The sequence below is a fragment of the Neovison vison genome, chromosome 12 (genome assembly GCF_020171115.1).
Source record: "Neovison vison isolate M4711 chromosome 12, ASM_NN_V1, whole genome shotgun sequence".
NCBI lineage: Eukaryota > Metazoa > Chordata > Mammalia > Carnivora > Mustelidae > Neogale > Neogale vison.
Window position 1 is genome coordinate 72,488,349 of NC_058102.1, and position 23,854 is coordinate 72,512,202.

The window sequence follows — 23,854 nt, forward strand, 5'->3', positions numbered from 1 at the left end:
ACTGAATTGTCTTTACACTTGGCTTTGGTCACAAAATGAAAGGATTCCAGTGTAATCATAGTATTATACCCAAACACTATGGTGTAATAGTCACGCGTAGCATTTACTGTGGGTGGAGGCATTTTGACAGGAGTTTTTTGTGGAATGAATGATTAGCATGGGGATTAAAGGAAGAATTTAAGAAGAGGCTAATCAAGGCATTGCTGGAGAATTATAGAGAGTAATTTGATTGGGGTGGAGGGATCCACAAGAATCCGTAGGAACTGAGGCTGGAAATATTAAGATATGTCCAAAGTACATATGGACTAGAAAATGTTTTATCAAATTCTGTGGTCAGCATGGAGTCACTAAAATATTTCATAAAGGGTAACAATGAACGTCAACAGTTAATCTAGCAAAAGTATTAGATAAGCTGAAAGGACACTGAAGTAATAGTATCAAGCTCAAGATTTGGTATCGGATGAGAAATGAAAAGGTAAAGTTGAGCAGGCTGTGATCTCAAAGGTCAGATCAGACACTTGAGCGGTCAAGTCCAAGAACCCAGCTTACAACATGAAAAATCTGAGATGCAGTCAGAGCTTACAACAGAGACTAGATTCTGGAGTCACTGCATGGAGGCTATAGCTTAAACTTTGAATATAGATGTGGTTCTGGGAAGGATAAGAACTGGGGTTAGAACCTTTGGGAATGGGTACAATTAAGGGGTAGGAAAAATGAATTTAGCAGTGGAAAAGCCAGAAAGGTGGGAGAAAAACTAGGATGAGATACAAAGCAAACTAAGGTAGAAGATGTTCTTTTTTTTTTTTTTTTCTTTTCAAAGATTTTATTTATTTATTTGAGAGAGATAAGTGGGAAGGAAGGGGAGAAGCAGGCTCCCTGCTGAGTGGGGAGCAGGATGCAGGTCTCGATCCCAGGACTCTGAGATCATGAACTGAGCCGAAGGCAGACACCTAAGTGACTGAGTCACCTAGGTGCCCTGAAGAAGTTCCTTTTTTCTTCTAGCAATGTCTGGCCTTTATGGTCAGATGCTGAACTGGACAGACACACCCAATCCTGACAGAGGAAAAGAGCTTTCTGTATGACTTGGCTTGAATGACTTACTTCTTGCCAGAACTGAATTCTTTTTACAGTGGAAATAGATGTAAATGTTTCATAAGAAGTGGTTAGTGTTTATTAGGTAAAAGTCCACATTTATGAGATAAAGCTCCGTTCTTGGAATTCACCCAGATAGGAGAGTGCTTTGTGGTGGATATGAAATTGTGGTGGTAGTCAAATTTTGTATATAAAATTGCCATGCCCTCGGAGGTAACTGCAAATGATTTACTCCAATGTACAGTCTTCACAATATATGAATTTCTTTGCAGCTCTGTATTTGTATGGAGTGGCTGCTATATGTATACATACCTAAAACACAAGCAGATGCTCTATGCCAGGTCCTGACTGGCTTGTTCCTCCTGCTGACCATGTGGTCAGTGTTTAAAGGAAAACAGGAATCTTTGGTAAATCCCTGCTATAGCAACAAGACAGTTTTCATCAAGTTTGTGAAATGTAATTTTATTAATTAATAGAAGGGCATGTCTGACCAGACACATTGTTCCCAAATAAATAAAATCTCAGCATCATTAAAAGCACACAAACACACAGTTTAACAGGGTACAATACAAAGTCAATTGAGATGATGTTCTTACTTGCATTTACTAAAAATCTGAGAAAGACTGTATTAATCTCTAAATAATTATCTTGCATAAAGAGAAAAGTAGAGCACAATTATTTTGTAGAAGTTTTTGGGAGTGACAATTTGAGAAGACTTCGCTTTAAAATATATTAAGGTACATCACAGGTTAAATCACACTCTTAACATTACAACATGGAATTGTACTTAAAAATAAAAGTGGCTAAAGAAGGCTGTATACTTTCTTCTTCTAACATTATGCTAATTTCTATTTTTGGCATGAGTTAATAACTTTTTCCATTAGTAGGAAAATGTGCTCTGCAAACTCTCGGAGGGCACCACGGCCACCATTGCATTTGCAAATATATCCAACAGCTTTCTGGGCAGTAGAGCAGGCATCAGCAGGCACACCACTTAGGCCCACTTTCTTTAAGCACTCCTCGTCAGATACTTCATTTCCTACCAAGTGAAAGAAACACTGGGTGAGAATTTAAGGAGACAAAGAATACTCAGTTCTAATAACACAAAACAGGTAAGTAATTCTGGTGGCCTCAGTAAGACCTCAAGCACTACATTTAAGAATACCCCAGATTGGGGCGCGTGGGTGGCTCAATGTGTTAAGCCGCTGCCTTCGGCTCAGGTCATGATCTCAGGGTCCTGGGATCGAGTCCCGCATCGGGCTCTCTGCTCAGAAGGGAGCCTGCTTCCCTTCCTCTCTCTCTGCCTGCCTCTCTGCCTACTTGTGATCTCTCTCTGTCAAATAAATAAATAAAATCTTAAAAAAAAAAAAAAAAGAATACCCCAGATTATTGGGTTATGGACTTTGGAGAGGGTATGTGCTATGGTGAGTGCTGTGAAGTGTATGAACCTGACGATTCACAGATCTGTACCCCTAGGGTTAATAAAACCTTATATGTTAATAAAAAAATAAAAGATTATTAAAAAAAAAGAAGCATTTACAAGTGTAACTGAGGTCTAGGATTCTCTGTAAGCGATTAAAAATCAACTCTTATCAGTTAAAGAAGAATGGATTATAATTTCTGATTGCTATGCATATTAGAATTATGAGAAATTCTGTAAGTAAAATGTGAATTATCTAAACTTTTCATTTAAAAAATCCCAAACACATGCAAGAACCCCAAGTTTATGTGGAATGATTATCAATGTTTTCGATCATTTATCAATGTTTTTCTCTTTGCTCCACCCCTTAGTTTTTTAGAGGGCTAAGAAGGAATTCTTCATGTTTTTACCCAAAGCTCTTCAGCATCTACCTCTAACACATACCTATCTCTAGTAGGTATGTCTTTTTTTTTTTTTTTTTTTTTTAAGTGAGACAGTATCATCAAATTAACAATACCCACAATTCCTTAGTATCATCTTGGGGCACGTGGCTGACTCAGTTGGTTAAGCATCTGCCTTTGGCTCAGGTCATGATCCTGGGGTCCTGGGATTGAGCCCCATGCTGGGCTCCCTACCTAGTTGGGGGTCTGCTTCTCCCTCTCCTGCTTGTGCTCTCCCTCCCCTCCTCTCTCAAATAAGTAAATAAATAAATCTTAAAAAAAATATTATCTAGTAACTTAGTGTGTGTGTGCTCAAATATCCCATTGTCTCAAATTTTTTTTTATAGTTGATCTGTTTGCATCAGAAGCCAAAGTCCACAACTATATATTGCTCTATATCTTAAGTACTTTTAATGTGTAACAGTTCTCTTTGATTATTCATTGAAGAATTACCATCAGACTGACAAAACTATACCCTTTTCCACCTGCCCTGCTATGCTCTCCCCCTTTCTGTTTTGTGTTGATAGGATGAATTTCAGAAGCACCCAGTACCTCAGATTCTCCATTCCGAGTAGAATTATTAGTATACCACAGACCAACTACTACTAATAATAAAATGCTTGTTAAAAAAATTTTTAAATCTGTTCCACATTAATCTAATGAAAATTTCTAAATGATTAAATGTATTGAAATCTGAATTTTTTCACTGAAAGGTGATGAAAATTCAAGTATTTATTTTGAATAATCTACCTCTGAAACTAAGCTATGTTTTGTAAAACTTACCTATATAAGTGTTGATATTTTTAAGGAACAAATTTTCATACGTTTGTTTGACCCATGCAAAGTAGTGTTCTGATCTTAAAATTTGGAGTCTTCTCCTATTTTCTTGTTTTCTAGCCTCTGCTTTTTATAGTTTTTTTTAAAAAAAATTTATATAAGTAATGCATATTTTTGGTAGAAACATTTTTTTAAATCAAGGCAAAAACAAAATCACTATCATCTTAATTACCACTATTCTGGATCATCACTATATTTTGGCATATGCAATTGCATGATTTTATCAGCATAAGTGATACACACTATTATTACTACCTTCAGGCACTATATTAGGCATCCTATATTATTTCCAATTTTCTTTCCAATAGCTTTATAAAGTCTGCTTTGCATTTATACTATAAATAGGAAAACCAAGGTTTGGAGAAGCTCGCTGAGGGTCGCATGATACTTAGTACACCTGGAATTTGTTGTATGTGCCACTAAAATTGTTTTCTCCTTACAAAAACTGTATCATTTTCTATCAAGGACTCTGTTGTCTTCTCCACTGAATCTGAACATGCAGTTCAAGGGCTATTCCTGAAGTCCTCAGATGACCTGCTCCCAAAGCATTCCTGTACTGCTTCTTTTGAGGCCCATGTTACCCTTGTAACTACCTATCTCACACATGGCTTATGTCATATGTATTTCAATAACTTGTCATCTTTAATATCTAAAATGTAGACACGAGACTGCAAGCTCGGGAGGCAGTCTCAGCAACCACCCCTAAGCCTGCACACAGCGTATCTGCTAAATGCCACCGTGAAAACCTTGACACATGACCCTCTTAGTACAGATTACATGGTTGCAGAGCGTTCCACTTTGTGGATGTTTTATGCTTGCAGGATATTTAAGTGGGCTCTTTTTCTTTTTTTCTCCATTATTCACTCATTTGTCTAATTTCCTTCTGGAATTGGAACTGAAGTGTTAAAACTTGGAGCATTTTAATAAAGCAAACACCATCCAAAGTGTACTTCCTATATGTTAGGGATCTGCTAAGTGCTTTACCCAGATTACCTCATTGCTTCCTCTGACAGTCTTATGACACAGGTACTCTTGACATTTCCAGTTTACAGAGGAGGAAATGAAGGCTCACCTTACCAAAGCTGACCAGTCGGGTGTGGTCTGACTGCAAAGCCATGTGTCAGTTATCATTCTATTAGGATACAACTGATATGTACTATCAAACTAATCCCCAGAAAGCCCATCCCAATTTAGCACTTTCCTCAGTGGTGCAGAGAGTTTCTATTTCTCTACTATTATGCCGATCTTGGGAGTTTTCTTTATTTCTCTATTTCTTTAAAAAAGAAAGAAAGAAAAAAGAAAAATCCTGGCCCACTTTATGATGACTGAATAATAAGATACCAACCAAGATATGCCACTTCTTTCCAGCACAGGCCCATTTCTTTTCTCCACTCGTCCAGAACTGCCAGCTTGTCTGGCACATTGACTTCCATTTTGCAATCCAGTTTTAAGGAAGAGAGTGTCTGCTTTGAACATGCCCTTTCTGAGATTAACCTCACCTTAAAAAATAAAAAACGAAAAGAAAAGAAAGAAGGGCAAGATGAGTAAATAAACAAGTATTTCCTAATAAAATAAAACCTGGTAAATAATATGAGTCACAAATGAGTGAAGGACCAATTAAGTAAAATCAAATGCTATTTTAAAATGATGAATTTTTACAACATTTTCTAATAGTCCAATAAAGGTAAAAGACACTGTTTTTTTACAGTGGGAAGGAACCTATCTGCAGTTTAAAAAATATACGTTGTCTGATACTAACCTAAAATTCTCCTATAATTCAATTTATCCAGAGGAAAGTCTACAACTTGTCTCTTGTGCTACTTAGGTACATACACATATTTAAGATTTCTAGGGAATTATAAGAAATTATCTTAGCTTTCGTTTTTGAAAGTATATTAAGTTATTTTGAGTTAAAATTTTCAATCATAAGAATAAGCTAATCTTAAAAAATCCACAAGATATTTGCTTTTTTCCCTAAATTCTGATACCTATTTTTTTTGAAATTTTTCTTATTGAAAGATCCTATAGGAATTATTAGACAGTTACCATTTAAAAATAATATGTTTACTGAATAAACAAGAAATATTTGCTGACATATTCCTAATTTTATTCATCTAAGAGTAAAGGTATGACAGTTTTCTAGCCATGTGAAGGCTAAATTTCAGATATTTTAATAGAGAATACTAAAAATTTAAATCTATTTCCCTCACATGTTCTTTGACCCTGAATCATCACCTTGAAAAACATCACTATATTCGGGGGCACATACCTCAATACCACTTTTCTTTAATAAACTTATCCCAATAGCATCTTTTACATCATAAGATATTATTTCTTTTTGGTCTCCTGATACATAAATGTGGCCATTGGTGAGACATCCATCAATATTGCAAACCAAAAGTTTTATTTCCTTAAGCTTCTCTTTGCCAAAATAGCCATATCTAAAAGAAACCAAAATAGACCTCTGAGTACAAATGCAATACTAATCACTCCCTCTTGACGGGCTAATACCAGTAAACTTAAAAACCATTCCCACTCAGTTACTCAAACATTACCCTTCACATTTACGTCACATATACACTTCAACTTCCAGTGCAAGACCTTGAGTAGAGTGGTCTAACCAGACTATGTGTTTCTCAAGTTACTGAATAAGCCATCTATAGGCATGTTTTATGTGTCTGTCTTCCTCACGTGAACAGACTATTTACAAAGATCCTAAAATGTCTGGAGTATCAAAAATTAGTGTCTAGAAAACTGTACATATCTACTAAAAGTATGTCAGGGTCCAGTGCAAAGGCTGTGCAAGTCTTGTTTTTACCTTAATACTCTTTGTTCTGCAATAGGCCAATCAATATCCACATCTATATCCACACTGTGCTCAGCTCGCATTTCGTAGTATGCCATTTTTCCACCCTAAAGATGGTATAAATGCCATGAGTACTGTTTTTAACATTTATTCACAATTCCCAAAGTTTATAATAATGCAGAATAATGAATTCATTTCATTTCTACAATACTGAGAAAAAAAATAACCAAGCAAAATGACATTCAACAAATAATTTTTTGAGGGAAAACCTTTTTGTTTCCTGTATCTTCAAACCATAGGCCATAATATTCTTCAAGTTCTGTCCACATAGTGCAAGCTTCCCATTTTTAAGTAGATTTCTATTTTAAGACTGAAAAAAGCAGAAATAGCCATCTTCCAATATTCTGACAAAAAATTTTCTAGAAATTGCCTAATTGTATCCCCTTCCTCTGATAGTTTCTCCTGTCATCATCCAAAGCAGTATAAAGATTTTCAGAACTTATGTTCTAATTTGCAACTAAGTGGCAAGATTGGGGAGGAAAAATAACTGTAGTATCTATTGTACAGAATTGTCTTAGATCCTTGAACTACCCGTAGGAGTGGACATTAATTGTCTGGATCACATGTGGGCAAAGGGAGGGACAATTTCCTGATCTGGGGGTCTGGGGGCAAAGGGGGAGGCCTTTCCTATGACTGTGAAAATCTGAATATCAAAATCAACTACTGGAAAATTTCGTTTTTTAGAATTGTCAGTCTCTTCATAAATCTTACGATGAGATAGTTCATTGTTCTCCACACTTTAGGAAAGGGTCAAATAACAGACATCTTAGCACAGAGTTTGGAAAGAGTGCTATCTACATGTGTCAAACCTAATTTTCCTGAATACTCAAACTTTACTAAACAGTCTACAGTTTGCCTATATACTGCCAGAAGATTGTTAAAAACCCTCTTACCTCAGAACGTAAGTCACATTCGAATTTTTACTATAGTAAGTAGAGGGTTTTTTTTAAATGCTGATTTTGAGTAACATAAGGACCTAAATCCAAATCCTAATAGTACCACTTCTACCTATTTATTCCCTGAGCCAATTACTTCCTTTTTTTAAAGCAGTCATTCCCTTCTCTATAAAATTGGGCCAGGAATGTCTACTTTATTCCACTGCTATACAAATTACATGAGATAACTTATGTAAAGTGTACAGTCCTTGGTACATAGTAAGGGCTGAATAAATAACTGCTATTAACCGAAAGGAACAAATACTATATGATGCAACCATGTAGGCTCTAAAGATGTGAGAAATATCCCTCCTTCCCATTTTAAAATGAGAGCAATGAGTTTCAGAAAAGATAAAATGTATTTTCAAAGCCACATAGTTAGAGGTAGAGAACTATAATCTGGCTTTCCTGACACCCAGGTTGGTGATCTTCCACATCTACTATGTTATTTTGTCTCTTTTTAAAAGCAATAGATTTTTATTCAACTGTACAACCACAACCTGATGGTAAAAAACCATGGATTAAAAAGAGAATTTTGAATGGAATAAAATGAAAATCAGGACATGTGTACAACATTCAGTATCTGATTCATTTCTCAGTTGTAGCGAAATTCCTTGCTTATTCACTGAATGGATTCCAAAGATTAGTTTATTGTAAGCCTACAGGATAAAGGCCTCAGATGATAAATCTTATCAGTTATTGCCTTTCCTACAGGAACTGATATTTTCCTTTAGGAACTGTGCCATACGTCTTCCTTAGAACTGAGTTATACACATAAAAAGGTTTAAAAGATTTTTGCAGAATGAAGGCACAAACCTGTAAATAACCCATCTCTATCAAATGTCTCTTAGCAAAATAAAATGAGCCATTTTCATATAATTCTCCATCCCAGTCTTGTCGACGAGGTCGTTTAGCTGGATTCAAATTCAGAGGCTCAGTCACTTCACGAACTAAAAGCAAAAAGCTATAGTAAGTCTCTGTTGCTTTGAATACTGAGTATTCATTTAGTAGCTTTAAAAAATAAACTGAAACTGTAAAATAGATTTTTAAAGGAATAAAATCTCTAATGATGCTGATGATTTATCTTTGGTAATATTATTTAATAATTAATCATAGAAAAATAAAGTATTTTACAGAGGAATTCTGAATAATTGAGATTTTAAGGCATTTTTAAAAATACAAGGTTCTGGGAGGACATCAAGGCAACCTTAAGGCAGCTTCAAAAGGACTGAACGTGGGCGCCTGGGTGGCTCAGAGCGTTGGTCCTCTGCCTTCGGCTCAGGTCATGATCTCAGGGTCCTGGGATAGAGCCCCGATTGGGCTCTCTGCTCGGCAGGGAGCCTACTTCTCCCTCTCTCTGCCTGCCTCTCTGCCTACTTCTGATCTCTGTCAAATAAATAAATAAAATCTTTAAAAGAAAAAAAGGACTGAACTTGTCATACAATATCCTTACTTGAATATTTTAATATAGTTCTCATTATTAAGTATTTACTTCTATAGAAATACAGTGTACATGTTTATACAAGGTGGTTGAGAAATTACTTGCAGAGAGTTATTACAGAAAACTGAAGATTTCCTCATTGAATTATTGAGACTTTTATATTGATAAAAATGTTTGCATATTACATATTCTTACCAGTAATTTAAAAATATACTAAGCATAATAATAAATAACATTTACTTATTACACATCCATGGTAATGAAGGCTCAGTGATATCAGCATTAGTGATTACAACATGATGTAACAAACGAAGCTCTCAGTACTGGTAAATAGCGATCCTCTTGCCTTTTCACTGTATTTTTTCCAAACTGTGTTTATGGGTGTGTATTGACATGCATACATGATTCTGGTGTGTGTGTGTGTAGGGGCGCCTGGGTGGCTCAGTGGGTTAATGCCTCTGCCTTCGGCTCAGGTCATGATCCCAGGGTCCTGGGATCAAGCCCCACATCAGGCTCTCTGCTCAGCGGGGAGCCTGCTTCCCTTCCTCTCTCTCTGTCTGCCTCTCTGCCTAATTGTGATCTCTGTCTGTCAAATAAATAAATAAAATCTTTAAAAAAAAAATAAAGCTGGTGATTATTCAGAATCTTTTTTATTCAAATTTTGGTTGTCAATTGTGTGAGCAATGGCTTCTAGAAATAACTTTACTTACTTCCCTAACTAAACCATCCTTTTTTCAATCCTAGTCCATCAGTGCTTGATATAATCTAGGAAAAATATTCAGCATAAATACACTGATTAGCTACATAGGGTATAGTTTTACAGGCACTGGATACATAGCAGTGAATACAACTCTTTCCACTTTAACAGAATGTGCAATCTAGTGGTGGAGATAGGCAATAAACAAACTAATTCAAGTGGTGCTTTGAAGGAAAGGAATGAGGGGGCAAGTTTTTCCTAAGTGAACAAGGATCAGTGGCTGCTTTCTCTCCGGGGATATTTGCTGCATCTGAGGAAGAAGTGAAAGAAAGATCAAACTTGGCATAAGCAGAAGGACTTTGCTGGGGTAAAGAGAAACCAGAAGAGTATTTAATGGGCCCTGTAGACTAGAATCACAGATTGGCTTCTATAAGAGCCCACCCACTTTTTCCCCTGCAGGACGTTTCCTGAGTGAGCTGAGGCACAAGAAGCTAGAATGGGCTGGAAGGCAGGAGAGATCATTAGAGTTTTGTGGGGCTTAGATCCCAAAGTCCTGGTAGCTTGGGGTTATCAGGAATACATACAAGATCCATCTCCTGGCCAGACATCTGCACTAAGAGGTAAAGTGAAACTAAAGCTCAAACCCATCAGCAGAACTCCTAAATGGATCAAAGTGAGTAGCTCCATATCCTATCTGCCTGATAGAAGAAAGGGTGTGCCCTCCCTAGAGGAAAATAATATATACAGACCCTTGAACAACGCTGGGGTTGGGGTGCCAACCACTGACATGGTCAAAAATCCACATGTAACTTTTGATTCCCCCAAACCTTAACTACTAAGAGCTTACTGTTGACCAGAAGCCTTACCAATAACATAGTCAGTTACTAATACATATTTTGTGTATTTTATGTATTGTGTTGTTGCAATAAAATAAGCTAGAGAAAAAAATTCTACTAAGAAAATCATCAGGAAGAGAAAATACATTTACAGTACTGTACTGTATTTATTGAAAAACACTGTGTACAAGTGGACCCGTGCAGCCCAAATCGTGTTGTTCAAGGTCAACTGTACTCCAGTCTCTCTATCAGGCAGATGACTAAATACGAATCATTCTGAAGAAGCAGAAATACATTACCCATAACTAGAAAAAGAAACAAACAGTTGTAGAAACAGAACTACAAATGACCCAGATATCGGAACCCACAATCGAGGATTTTCAATTAACTATCATAAATATGCTTAAGATATTAGAGGAAAAGATTTTAAAAAGATGAAAAGATGGAGAATTTCAGCAGAGAACAGAATGTCTAAAAATTACTCCAATGTACATTCCATAATGGAAAACACACGTATCTGAAATAATTCACTGGACAGGATTTACAGTGCTCTGGACAAGTCAAAGGAAATGATCAATGAACTCAAATATGTCAACTGAAATTACTCAACATGAAGGACAAAGAGAAAAATCAACAAACAATACAGAACAGACTGTGAAAGACATGTGGACCCCATAAAACTATTTAATATGACGCACTTAAATCTGAGTCCCACAAAGAGAGGAGAGAGAAAATGTGGCGAAAGAAATATTTGGAGATAATGGCATAGAATTTTTGGAACTAATGACATATATCAACCTACAGATATGAGACGTTCAGAGAATTCTAAATAGGATAAATACAACAAAACGACAGCAATACAAATTGGAGTCAACTACGAAAAGTTAAAATAAACGGAAAAATCTTAAAAGCAGCCTGAGGGAAAAAAGACATCATATTTAGAGAAACAATGATCAGAGTAATAGCTGATTTCTTTTAAGAAACAATGGATGGCAGAACATAATGAAATGATGTGTTAATGATGCATCTTCAAAAGAGTAACATCTTAAAGATGCGATCTGAAAATCCTGAAAGAAAGATAAAGCAAACCAAAATTTTATATTCAATGAAAATGCCGTTTACAAATAAGGGCAAATTATAGACATTTTTAGACAGACAAAAGCTGAGAGGAGCAGTTACTAACAGATAGTACACTATAAGACAGAAGCACATGGTAAGTGGTAAGAAATGAAGAATAACAAAAAAAGATAAATATGCAGGTGAAGATAAGTGACTATTTTAAAATAAAGTACCATTAACTATTTAAAATAAATAGAACAATGTATCATGGCTCATAATATATATAGAAATAGATTATGTGACAACAGAACAAAAGGCAGGGGCTAAATAGAAATTTACTATTGTAAGGTTCTTAGTTATTTGTGAATACAGTTATCTGTAGTTATTTGTAGACAATAACAAACTAAGGGTGCAGAGTATAATCTCTTGAGCAGTGCTGTCCAATAAATATAATGTTTATATAATATAATTTTAAGTTTTCTAATGGCTACAATTTTTAAAAAGTACAAAGAAGTGAAGTTAGTTGTAATAATAGATTTTATTTAGCCCAAGTATCTAAAATGTTTTTAACATGTAATAAATATAAGAATTATTAATGAGATATTGTATATACTTCTTTCACACTAATCTTAGAAATCCAATGTATATTTTATGCTTAATGCGTATCTCAATTTGGACTAACTACATTTCGAGGGCTTACACTGCTAGAGGCTACTATATTAGATGGTAAGGTTCTAGCGTGATGACAAAAAAAAAATACAAAAAGTTATACAGTATAAAATGGAACAATTTTTCAAGTATTGATTAATCCAGTAGCACTCTTAGTGATTTTACAAACAAGGAACATAAGAATAGACTCACAAGAAATACCATTCTGGGTTAGAACCACTGTTCATCAATAGCATTCTGTTTCATAGAATAGTAGAAAATTTATGACAAGACAAAGGTCTTGTCCCTAGTATTCACTTCTTGATGTTAAAAGACATTTATTCGAACATACCTAATTTTCTTAAAAATACTTACAGATCTAATTTTTATGGCTTTGGCTTTGTCATCTATTTAACATACATATTTCTTGGACTTCTTGAACTTCCATCATATACCATATAAAGCTCAATATTCAGTTTCACACTGGGCTTCCTTGATTTGCTTCAAAAATTTGTTTCTTAAGCTTTAATAAGAGCCTTCCTGGAAATTATTTCCTCAGAAATAAAAATTTCTGAAAACTGGTAAGTTCAACGTTAAAATGTATAGCTTAACAAAGAACATGGCACAGAGAAGACAATATTTACTGAAAGTAATGAATCTGTAAATGCATTTACTGATGGATTTCATTGGTTTGGGTAACGTTCAGATTTTGAGACTGGAGAATCTTATTCTCAGCCCTTCCATCCTCTTACTTGCTCTCTTTTTTTGCGCTGTCTCCAGTTTCATTGCTCCAGTTTCACTCATATGCATTTCACTGTCTTCTTGAAGTCACAATAAGGCAGCTCTATTATACTCAACAAATGCCAGGGCACCTAACAGAAATCAAACTGCCTCTCCTTACATATGTTACATTTACCTACTTGTTGGTCATCCTATTCTTTACTCCATATTTTACTAGCTTACCTACCTAGAAATCAGACTCCTGCGTCTTCTTACATTGGACAATCTAACAAATTTTGGAACACAATTCCAGAATTCATTCTTGAGGTCCTCCAGAACTTTTTGATAGACTTCTATCCCCACAATCCTATTATGACTTATATGGAGTTTGCCAAGCAAGTCTAGAACCAACACAGAAGTATTTCACATCTGGAAAAAGGACACGCCTGCCTCAAAAGGCAAATAGAGTGTTAAAATGTCCATTTGTAAAAAGTAAAGCAGGGAATTTGGTCTGTCTTGTCTCAATAATCACAAGACTTAGAACTGATTATAAATGTCTACCTACTACAGTTAATAATCACGTGTTGCTCCCTTCACTCCTAAAGAATATTTACATATGAAAAAGCGGGTTCTCCATAAAAGCTAAAATCAATACCGATATAACAGATTACCTCCTTTCTGAATTTCACTCCATCGAAACTGATGGCGTCTCACAACAGAGAAAACGGAATCATATCCTTCTTCTCGAATCATTTCTGCAACTTTTTGAAGGTCAGTAGGATGTAAACATGGAGAAGTTGCTTGAATATTTCCTACAATGTCAACCTCTTAAAAAGAGAAAACAAATGAAGAGGACATCAAAGTTCTTTGCAAGGAATACAAAGATCTTAAATTCAAATGTGAAAACAAGTCTTATGAAATAATAAATTAGAAATACATAAAATTTTGAATGAACTATCAAATTCATACCATTGTGATAATTAAGAAATTCTATGATGGCATCTAGTGAGGTAGAACTGTCTTTTGAAACTTCAGAACTTCTTCGATGAACTTGGGCACCAAATTGTTTGGCCACATTCTCAATTTCATCATGGTCTGTTGAAACCCACACACTGGATAGATAGTAAAAAATAAATATAACAAGTCAAATCATTAAAAGAAACCACTAAAGATAAAAAGGAGCTCTGCAACACCAAAATACACCTTACATGATGTTAAAATAGTTTTTATACCACCAAAAAAATTACAGATCTAACATAAAATTTAAAGAATTATATTTTGCATAATATATAATAATAATATATATAACACTTTATTAACTGTCTGAATAAAAGTATAGTAACAAATATACTTTTTGTTTACATAGAAAAATACTTGTATTTGTATTGTCTTATGTCATTTATTTATATAAGTATTATTTTGTAGCCCTAGATACAGTTTTATAAAAATAGAAAAAAATCACACTTGGTATATTTAAGGCTACTGGTATATTAAGTAAAATAGAAGTTCAAATCTAAAGGCAATTAAGAAGATCTTGCTTCTTATTCCTCATTCAATCCAAATTAGTGTGTGAAGAATTTTAATATACTTGCCAAGGAAAAAAATGGATTTGTATTAGTTAAACCACGAAGCTGAAAGAATTTCAAGCTTAGAAGCAACGTAATGCCTAGATTGGGCTCAATATAATCAGCTAATCCAACTCTCCTGCTTTGCCAATAATGGGTATACTATAAATATATGACAGAACCGACAGAGTTTGAGCCATTGATAATTACAGACATGGAGAATGTGAGTTGATTGCCTCTGGGACATTTAACTTAACTGCACCTTTCACCACATCTTATGTGGTTGACCGTTTAGACTTTCTAAGATGATGACTATGAGTAGAATGCTACTTCGGGGAAGTCTGCCAGTATCTACTGAAGTTAAGTTTCCTGGACCTTCACAGATTCCCTTTGCTAGAAAAAAAAGATATGAATATTCTAGCCACAATGTTTTATTAGTGATATTACACAAAGATAATTTAATGACTTGTAGCCTTTGGCATATGCATTTTTCTTTTAGCACCTTTATTCAACATCTACTGGGAGTAAGAGGAACTGCATGTTTTGGATGTCTATGCTCAATTGTCAAGAATGAAAAGAAAGTGAGAAACTATAGGAATTTTTTTTTTAGGAGATAGAAGCTTACTGAACACCAAAAAAAAAAAAAAAAAAAAGTAAAAAAAAAATCTAACATCGCCAGATTTTACTTATTGATTTCCATTCTTCCCTTTAATATTTGCAGAAGGAAGATTTAAATCTAAAGATAAAGTCAATAACCTCCCTAATTTTTTTTCTTTTTTTAAAGCCTACTAAACACTATGAGCCACTGGCTAGAGATCAGATATCTCATATTTACTAGAAGTCTGTGTGAGGCAGAACACAGAAGTCCCCAGAAATATTTGGGGGCTGATATTCTACTGGAGAATTGTCATAGTCAAAGGTGTATAACAAAGGGAAGTACCAATGAAAACCTAGTTTTAAAATAGAGAAAATGAAGGGAGATGGTTAAATGGTAAATACAGTAAGGAGTGAACAGGAAAAGCAAAAGAAATGGTCTTTTGACATCTAATTTATGTCACTAATTGAAATTACTGATGTCACTTATTATCCTGATTTTCTATAATGAAAACTCAACACCACAGGATTCGGTGACATTTCTGAAATGCTTAAAAGGCAAATAAAAAATAACAGAGGTTTTGGAAGAGATTTGTTTTTCCTTCCTCCCTTTTATCATTCATTCAGTTTTTCAGTCATGAAACGTTTATTGAGTGCCTATTATGTTTCAGGTTCTACTGCGGACATGTAGTCCGTTTTCTTGAGAAACTTTCAGTTCTTAGCCCATTGGTAGAGACAGAGGCCAACACAGTTCTGAAATACTCCTTAAACCAACAAGGGAAGAGAGGTAAAGAGGAACGACTAACCTCTCTACAATGCTTTATTTTTACAAAGTATTTTTATAGTGCTTGCTCCAAAACATGCTCAATCTGTATGTGTTAATAAATGAAACATTAGGGACGCCTGGGTGGCGCAGTTGGTTAAACGACTGCCTCCGGCTCAGGGCGTGATCCTGGAGTCCCGGGATCGAGTCCCACATCAGGCTCCCAGCTCCATGGGGAATCTGCTTCTCCCTCTGACCTTCTCCTCGCTCATGCTCTCTCTCACTGTCTCTCTCTCTCAAATAAATAAAATAAAATCTTAAAAAAAAAAAAAATAAAATAAAATAAATGAAACATTAAATGGTTAACAGCATGGGATCTGAAGGAATGAGTCCAAATCCTAGCTCTGCCACATGTTAGCTATATGACCTTAGGCAAAATCCATCATCTCCCTAGGCCTCGATTTTTAGTAAAGTGTGGATGATTTAAAAAAAAAATACCAGTGATAGTAACAGTACCTCATACCATTGTTAGAAGGATTTAATACAAACCACAAGCTATTCAAAATAATAAAATAGGAATGGTAATAAAGGCATACATACATGGTCTCATTTAATCCTCACACTGATTCTGAAGTTCTGAAAGTCCAAATGCCTAATTTATATGTATGAAAACAGCATCCCATATGTAGACTTAAAATACAGTGAACATCATTTATTAAAGGGGTTATGTAAGTAGATCATTTTCTTTTGATTTAGGGGAATCAGAAGAGAGAGGGCAAAAAGAAAGAGTCAGCAAGTGAATAAACAGGTCAATAAAATGTAAAATCAAGTACAGAGTAAATGTCAAAGCCTAATGCTAATGACTTTAGCCTCAAATGAAGTCATATTTCATCTAACAGGATGAACAGGAATATCAACCCTGATGCCTGTGAATATTATTTCTAATCACAAAATGCGGCATTCTGGGAATAACACAGCATAGGCTTATTATTTAATCACAAATCCACACCCTACGAATGAAACTAAAGTTCCAGGCTTATTATTAATCATAAATCCACACCCTACGAATGAAACTAAAGTTCATTTTTTCCCCCCACAGTATGTTAAGTAAGATTCACAAAATCAATTTGTTCTGAGGTTTACTAACACAGCACTGAACCATTGCTGAAATCAAGCTCTTACAAACTAACCTCCAATGATAACTTTTTACTAAATGAAAATAATTGTCTTGGGATTTTTCTCAACCGCTATCCAAAGTAGTATGCAAAGTTAGCAATCCTGGAAGCACTGTTAGCTTTGACTCTGGGCAGGCCAGAAAAATCATGGTTTTGAACAAAATAATCTCCTAAGCATCTTCTAGCCCTGAAAAACACAACTGGGCAGCTGCAAGTTTCTTTAATTCCTTCCTAGGGTAAATATTTATCAAAGAAAGAAAACAGAAGGTGAGGGGCAGCAAGGTTGCTCCAAACTTGGACCATAACTTCAGAATAAATCAATTAAATCCAAATCAACACATTTTAATTGAGGTTCCAATACAGTAAGCATATCAAGGTAAGTAAGAATACCTGCTCACAAGAACCTCTTCAACCCAGTAGAGCAAGGGTCATCCCAGGCCAAATCTCCCAACCTGCCTATTTTCATAAATAAACTTTCAGTGGAATACAGCTATACTCATTCACTTACGTACTGTTATGGCTACTTTCACAACATACAACAGAGCTAAGTAACAGAGGCAAAGTTTGAAATATTTAGTACTTAGCCCTTTATAGAAAAGTTGATGGACCCTTGAAATAGAGAATAAAGACACAGTTCCATTAACTCTTCAAGGTCAAAGTGTGTCAGCATTAGAAAGAATTCTGAAGATCATTACAACTTTCCCATTTTATAAGTAAGGAAACTGTGGTCCATGGAAGAGATGAAGATTGTAAAAACCTTCAACAAGGGGGGAAAATGTCAAGGACAGATCACACGCTAGACACATTCTAATGGCTGTATATGTACTACTTCACTTAATTCTCTCAGCAACCCTATGAGGTGGATACTTAAGTCCATTCTGCAGACGAGGAAACTGAGGCACAGACGTTAAGTGATTTACCCAAAGTTGCAGTTAACATATGGTGAAACTAGAAACTCAAATCCACAGTTTAACTCCAGGGTTTATGACTTTACTTCACTGCATAATGCGTGCACTAAAAGAAGGTCTGAACACTGCTGCTCTGTGCAGAAAACAGAGACCAGTTACTTTCCACTGAGGAGATCAGGAAAAACTTCACTGAGGAAATAGTGCTAGTCCCCTTTTTTACATTTTTAGTTGAACTTTTCAGATCCCTAGAAAGGATGCAACATAGCAAACAGCTATGCAACCTAAACAGAGGAAAATCACTTTGTTATACAGTATTCTAAGTTTGCGAAGGCAGAGTCAGACCAATTATGCTCATTTTGCTGGTTAAGGAAAATACTGGTTTTATTTCTTCTAATTACTATTATTAGTATAGTAACAGATACCATAGGTGGCCTGAAGTATATAATATCCTTCCAATTGTCAAAATGCTTCCTCTCATCTAGATGTGCTAAATAAAAGAATAGCAAAAATAGCAAAATATCATTGATAACAGCAAAAATAGCAAAATATCATTGATAACAGCAAAAATAGCAAAATATCAATGATAATAGCAAAAATAGCAAAAATTTTAAAATGGCAAAAGAATTGGCATAGAAAAGGTTCTTAGGAATCATTTATTCTTTCATGGAGTTCTGTATAAATGCACTTTAATAAATGGAAACGGGAAAATTACTGCTTAATATATAACATATATTTTCCAATCATTTTGTAGCAAAATCTCCTATGTCTGCTATAAGGGTATTTGTTGGGCTTTGACTCCCAGCATTTACTCCCCTTTGGTAAGCATATTGCAATTTCTCTCTTGATGCAACTGTCACATTGTGCCTCAGGGGACGCTCCATCACTGGCTCCAACACCGGAAGAGGCAGCTAAACTCTACCAACATAAGCACTGGGGGTCCCAAAGAAACTCTTTGGTTAGACTTAAGGCTGTAAGGAGGAAAATAAGAGGGTAAACAAAGCTGGAGAGCAAAGCAGAAAGGACAGCTTTGATTTGTTAACTATGGCAGTAGGGAAAGACTAGTAGAAACTGAACTCAAATCCCCAAAACAAAGGCTGGAGACTTCTTAAAGGCTGGAGTGTGTTAAGAAAAAGGTATTGCAAGGGTGATAGAGCGGGTTAGTCCCTGTGACTAGGCCATCTGGGTGCTTATCCAGAGAAGAAACACAACTTTATGATGGAGGCAAGGAGCAAGTTGAAGCAAGATGCCCATGGAATTTAGACCCTTAATTCTCCCACAGGGACTAAGGACGCCTGGGTGGCTCAGTTGGTTGGACGACTGCCTCCGGCTCAGGGCGTGATCCTGGAGTCCCGGGATCGAGTCCCACATCAGGCTCCCAGCTCCATGGGGAGTCTGCTTTGCTCTCTGACCTTCTCCTCGCTCATGCTCTCTCTCACTGTCTCTCTCTCTCAAATAAATAAATAAAATCTAAAAAAAAAAAAAAAAAAAAGAATGAATGAGGGTTATCTACTAGGATATTTCCATTTCAGAGAGACAGTTTTGGGTGGTAGATTTACATTCCAAAGGCTGGAGAAGGGGTTTATAATTATAAGTTTTCAAAAGTAGTTGTTCTGAGATAGGGTTCAGAGGCTACCTGCCAGTCACCAGGTTGTACCTGAAACAAACAGTAAATTATCCTGGCAGCACTGACCTTTCTCAGCCATTTTAAGGGGGGGCTAGGATCATCCTAGAAGCATGGCCTGACGCTCCTGGAAACCATACTAGAGTTTGGACAAGTCATTATGTGCTGAGAGTTTTGCAGTTCTCAGCACAATCACCTGAGAGCATAAAGGGAGAGCCTATCTAGAAGAAGTAAGAAATGGAGGATTCTGGTGACAGAGGGCATCATTTCCTTACCCTGCTTTATTTTTCTCGAAAATACTGTCACCACCAAATATAGTATACCCAGTTTGTTTATTACTTGTCTCTCAAAATGCAAGCTCCATGAGGCTAAGGAATGACTCTTGCTACTGCTATCACCTCTGGTTAAATACACAGTACAGTGCCAGTCACACAATAGATGGTCAACAAATATTTGCTGAATGAATAAATCATTTCCGCCTTTGAATCTGACTGTACCTGAAACAAGCCTTACCCTTTTTTGTGAAGCCAGGCTGAAAGGGGGTTCCTGACATGTAACCAGAGTTGTAAGTGAGTTTTGTTCTTAATTTACTGTGACAGTGATTTTTGAGCTCTACTTCATTTCACAAAAATGGCATATCCCTGTGGCCTGGATGCACTTCTCTCAGTCTTCCCCCCGCCCCCCAGTGTGCACTCTTTATAAAGGTGAAAAAATTTCCAAAAGGCAGTAAGCTCCAGGGACAAGAACCATGTCATTTCATCTTGGTTATTTCCTTGGATGTGCATGGCAGAAATTAGGGCTCAGTAAATGTTAACTGAATTGAACCAAATTCTCAAGGCTTTCCCTATCTCTCCTTTGCACACTTCCTATTACATTGCTACATCAGTGTTATCTTCTGGGTGCCTACCCTATTTACCACGTTCCACCCAGGGCTTCCCGTGGATTAAAACATTAAGAAAATTAGTAAATTCATACTTTTGGAGTATCTTTCTTTAAACAAGACTAGTTAAATGAAAATCATATGCCCATAAATTAATATGGGCATTAATTAAGATGCTCCAAAAACAATCATCTCTTCAAGAACCAAAGCCCAATCAAAAAGTTAAAATAATTTACTTCCTACAGTAACAAATTCAAGCATAATTAGAGTGAAGTTTCTATGTGTAAACTCATTCCTGGCGTAACATTTTATCTCTGTTCTTTTATGAATGATATCAGCTTGTCCCTCCTGACCAAAATGGCATATGGGCAATGTCTCTGAAGGATGCACAACTGTAACAGTCTCAGGGCGGACGAAGTTCCAAAGACACAATGAAAGCATTTATATGCATATCATAAAGCAGCCTGCTGTACGTTTCCTCACTATCTCTTACCTATGGACAAATACAAGGGGTTTTCTAGATTGTGCTGACTCACAGGCAGATAGCTTGGAGTATTTTGCAAAGGTCAGAAAGCGATCTCCAAGCTGAGCTTGAAACTAGAAAGCCTTGACACCTCACTCCATTCAGGAACCTGATGCCTCCCTAATCGATCGGCACCAAGTGGTTATCACAGGCTGAGCAACAGGGGAACCCCAACGGCCTCTGCCTGCTGGAGTTCACATGTCGCCACAGACGTTTCATAGGGGTGGCCTCCTTTCCTTTACCCGATGAGGTCAACCAGGGCGGCGGAGACGGCTGAAAAAGGGGCAATCTCCCCTCTGACGGACGGCATGCTCAAGGGCAGGCACAGGCACTGTCCCAGGTCAAGACTACGAGCAGCGACGGAACAAGGAAGAAGCTGGAGCACTTCCTACCTGCGCTCTCACGCGGGGCCCCCACACCCCGGATCTTGCACACCCCTTCCAAGAGCAATTGCCCAGGGAGCCCCAGCCCTTCCAGCGGCCCGGCTCCCTCGCCCGACCCCCGCCCAGACCGCGCCGCCCACTCTCGCACATGCGCACCTCTGGAAGACCCCCGAGTCCAGGGCCGCACGCAGGACCCAGCCAATAAGCGGGACCCCCGCCAGGTGCTTAATGTTCTTCAGGGGGATGCCCTTGCTGCCGCCCCGGGCCAGAATTAGAGCCGCCAGGTGCGGGGGCTTCTCCACGCCTCGGCCCTGGCCTCCGCGGGAGTTGCGCTGCAGCTTCGGCGGCCGGCCCCGGGAGGGCCGCCCCCGCGGGTTGGACACGGAGGTGGCGGCCCCCTTCTCCACCGAGTCCATCTTCCTCCCACGCCTTCTCCCCAGCTTCTCCACATCCGGGAGTTCTTCTCTCGCCACCTCAGCTCGGCGCCGCCCGATCTCCCCGCCCGAGCACTCGCGGGGGTGGCTGTTCCAGCTCCTGGCCCCGCCCCCGCCACGGCCCGCCTCTCCGCGGGGCACGCCGGGAATTGTAGTCCGCGGGCGTGTCGCCGGGGTCCCCTAGGCGGAGTAGACTGGGACAGGGGGGACCCCAAACCCACGCCAGGCACTGAGAGTCCGGGGATTATTGGAAAGAAGTGCAGCTTCTGGGGGGAGGGGGTGGACACTATACGGAGATTTCTCAACTAGGCAGCATACATTATAGATTTTTTGGTAAGGAACTTCACCACTTAAGAAAGATAGTGGGTTTCCCACTGCACACTCAGATGCACCCTAACACGAATCAATCTTATATTTAAAAATTATAATTGTATATTTTTCTGCTGTGTTCCTGACTCTATTTCCAAGAGATTACCTCATTCAAATGTCTTACAGGCACCTTAGATTCAACATTAAAAAACCTCAATTCTCTATATGGGCTCAAAATGCTCCTACATCCGCATTTTCTATCAACATCACTGAAAATCTAGCATTGAAAACTTGGAAGTCAACCTTGACTATTCCCCTATAGTACAGTAATCACCTGTTCTTGTTTTTTGTGGTTGTTATTTTATTTTATTTGCTATAAATCTTTACCTTTTATAAATTGTTACCTCTATTATCTGGTGGAGCTTTCACTCACATCCTCTGCATTGCGGAGGTGGGTGGGTGACTCAAGTGGTGTGTATAGTATCTCATCTTCCTGAACGCAGTTGTGGTCTAGGGACAGGCAGGTGACCAAGCAGAGCCCATTGGAAACCCTCCCAGAGACTGGGGAAGAAAGGATCTTTCTCTTGTTGAGTATCTGGGTATTAAGAACACTGTAAGTCTGATTCCTTATGGCAGGATGAGGGAGGGGGAATAGGAGGGTTTTCTGTTCTGAAATGGGCTGGGAGACAAAAAAAAAAGCGGTGTCAAGACATGCGGGGAGAAAAGAGAAAGAGCCCTGATGGTATCATTTAAACCTCTTGATCCACCAAGAAGTTCAAAGGCTTGTATCCACATGCACACACAATCTCTTTTTTATAGATTTTTGAGAAAGTGTCTCTGAGCTAACACACATTTTGTCTTCACCAGTTTTGCAAGCCTGTATCTAGAAATAGAGAGTCTCCTTGTCTAGTAGAGGCTAACACATCCAGAAGGCATGGGACATGGTACTGTCATTCCTTTTCAAGGAGGGTAAAAAGGCCTTTGTGCTTCTCAGGTCTTGACCTTTTTGGAAAGGAAGAGAAAAAGCCTCTCACGTTTTTGGTGTTAGGAGAGCCACTAGAAACTTCACATCCCCTTGCCTGTGAGGTAGCCGATGGACCCGCTCTTGCTGGGACTGGATCAGAGAAAGCTCAGGCTGGCAGTAATGGGGAAGGACAGCTGTAAACAGATTATCAGTGCAGGCCTGGAGGAGGGAGATAGGTTCCAAAAACCACTGCAGAGCTCTAGGCCAAATGGTCAGTTTGTGCCCCTTCCCGCTACGGGCTCTTTGAATAGAAATCTTGCATTTACTGTACTGCAGAGACACCAACACTGATTTTTTGTGGCAACCATGTAAGAATGACATCTACTGCTTCTTACACACAAAATCTTTTTTCCTCTCTATCTCAGTAACAGCCTTAGTTCTCCCTAATAATACAGTTGCCGTTCTCCACAGTGATTCCCTAGAGACCGATAAACCCTATTGGGTCACCAACACTTCAGTGGAGGGACTCCGGGGCACAATGGTGTCCTTCAAGCTGGGGACAGAGCAAGTGCTACCAATGTTATTTATCAAAGAGATTATAGTGATTTGTGTAAATGCTGTGAGATCTGCTCCAGAAGTACTGTTCCTTCTTTGTAATCGCATCTAGAACAATGTGTGGGTCAGAGTATGTGTTCAGTAAATGTCAGTGAGTTGCATTTTTTATTACTTTTCCTGTCTCTACCC

General features: G+C 37.7%; 1 protein-coding gene across 1 annotated transcript; it reads right to left on the reverse strand.

The window, feature by feature from the left end:
• Positions 1-1,533: 1,533 nt before the first annotated feature.
• Positions 1,534-21,878, reverse strand: CMAS (cytidine monophosphate N-acetylneuraminic acid synthetase). Its single transcript, XM_044227181.1, has 8 exons — positions 21,560-21,878; positions 13,961-14,103; positions 13,663-13,818; positions 8,407-8,540; positions 6,608-6,702; positions 6,059-6,230; positions 5,135-5,288; positions 1,534-2,131 (listed from the first exon to the last, which is right to left on the reverse strand). The coding sequence occupies exons 1-8, from the start codon at positions 21,817-21,819 to the stop codon at positions 1,941-1,943; spliced, it is 1,305 nt and encodes a 434-aa protein (XP_044083116.1). The 5' UTR covers positions 21,820-21,878; the 3' UTR covers positions 1,534-1,940.
• Positions 21,879-23,854: the final 1,976 nt, after the last annotated feature.

Coding starts and splice junctions, on each gene's coding strand:
- CMAS (XM_044227181.1), bottom strand. CDS start 21,819: ATGGACTCGGTGGAGAAGGGGGCCGCCACCTCCGTGTCCAACCCGCGG. Junction 14,104..21,559: donor GACTCGGGGGTCTTCCAGAG/GTGCGCATGTGC, acceptor CTATCTATCCAG/TGTGTGGGTTTCAACAGACC. Junction 13,819..13,960: donor ATTTCTTAATTATCACAATG/GTATGAATTTGA, acceptor TCTCTTTTTAAG/AGGTTGACATTGTAGGAAAT.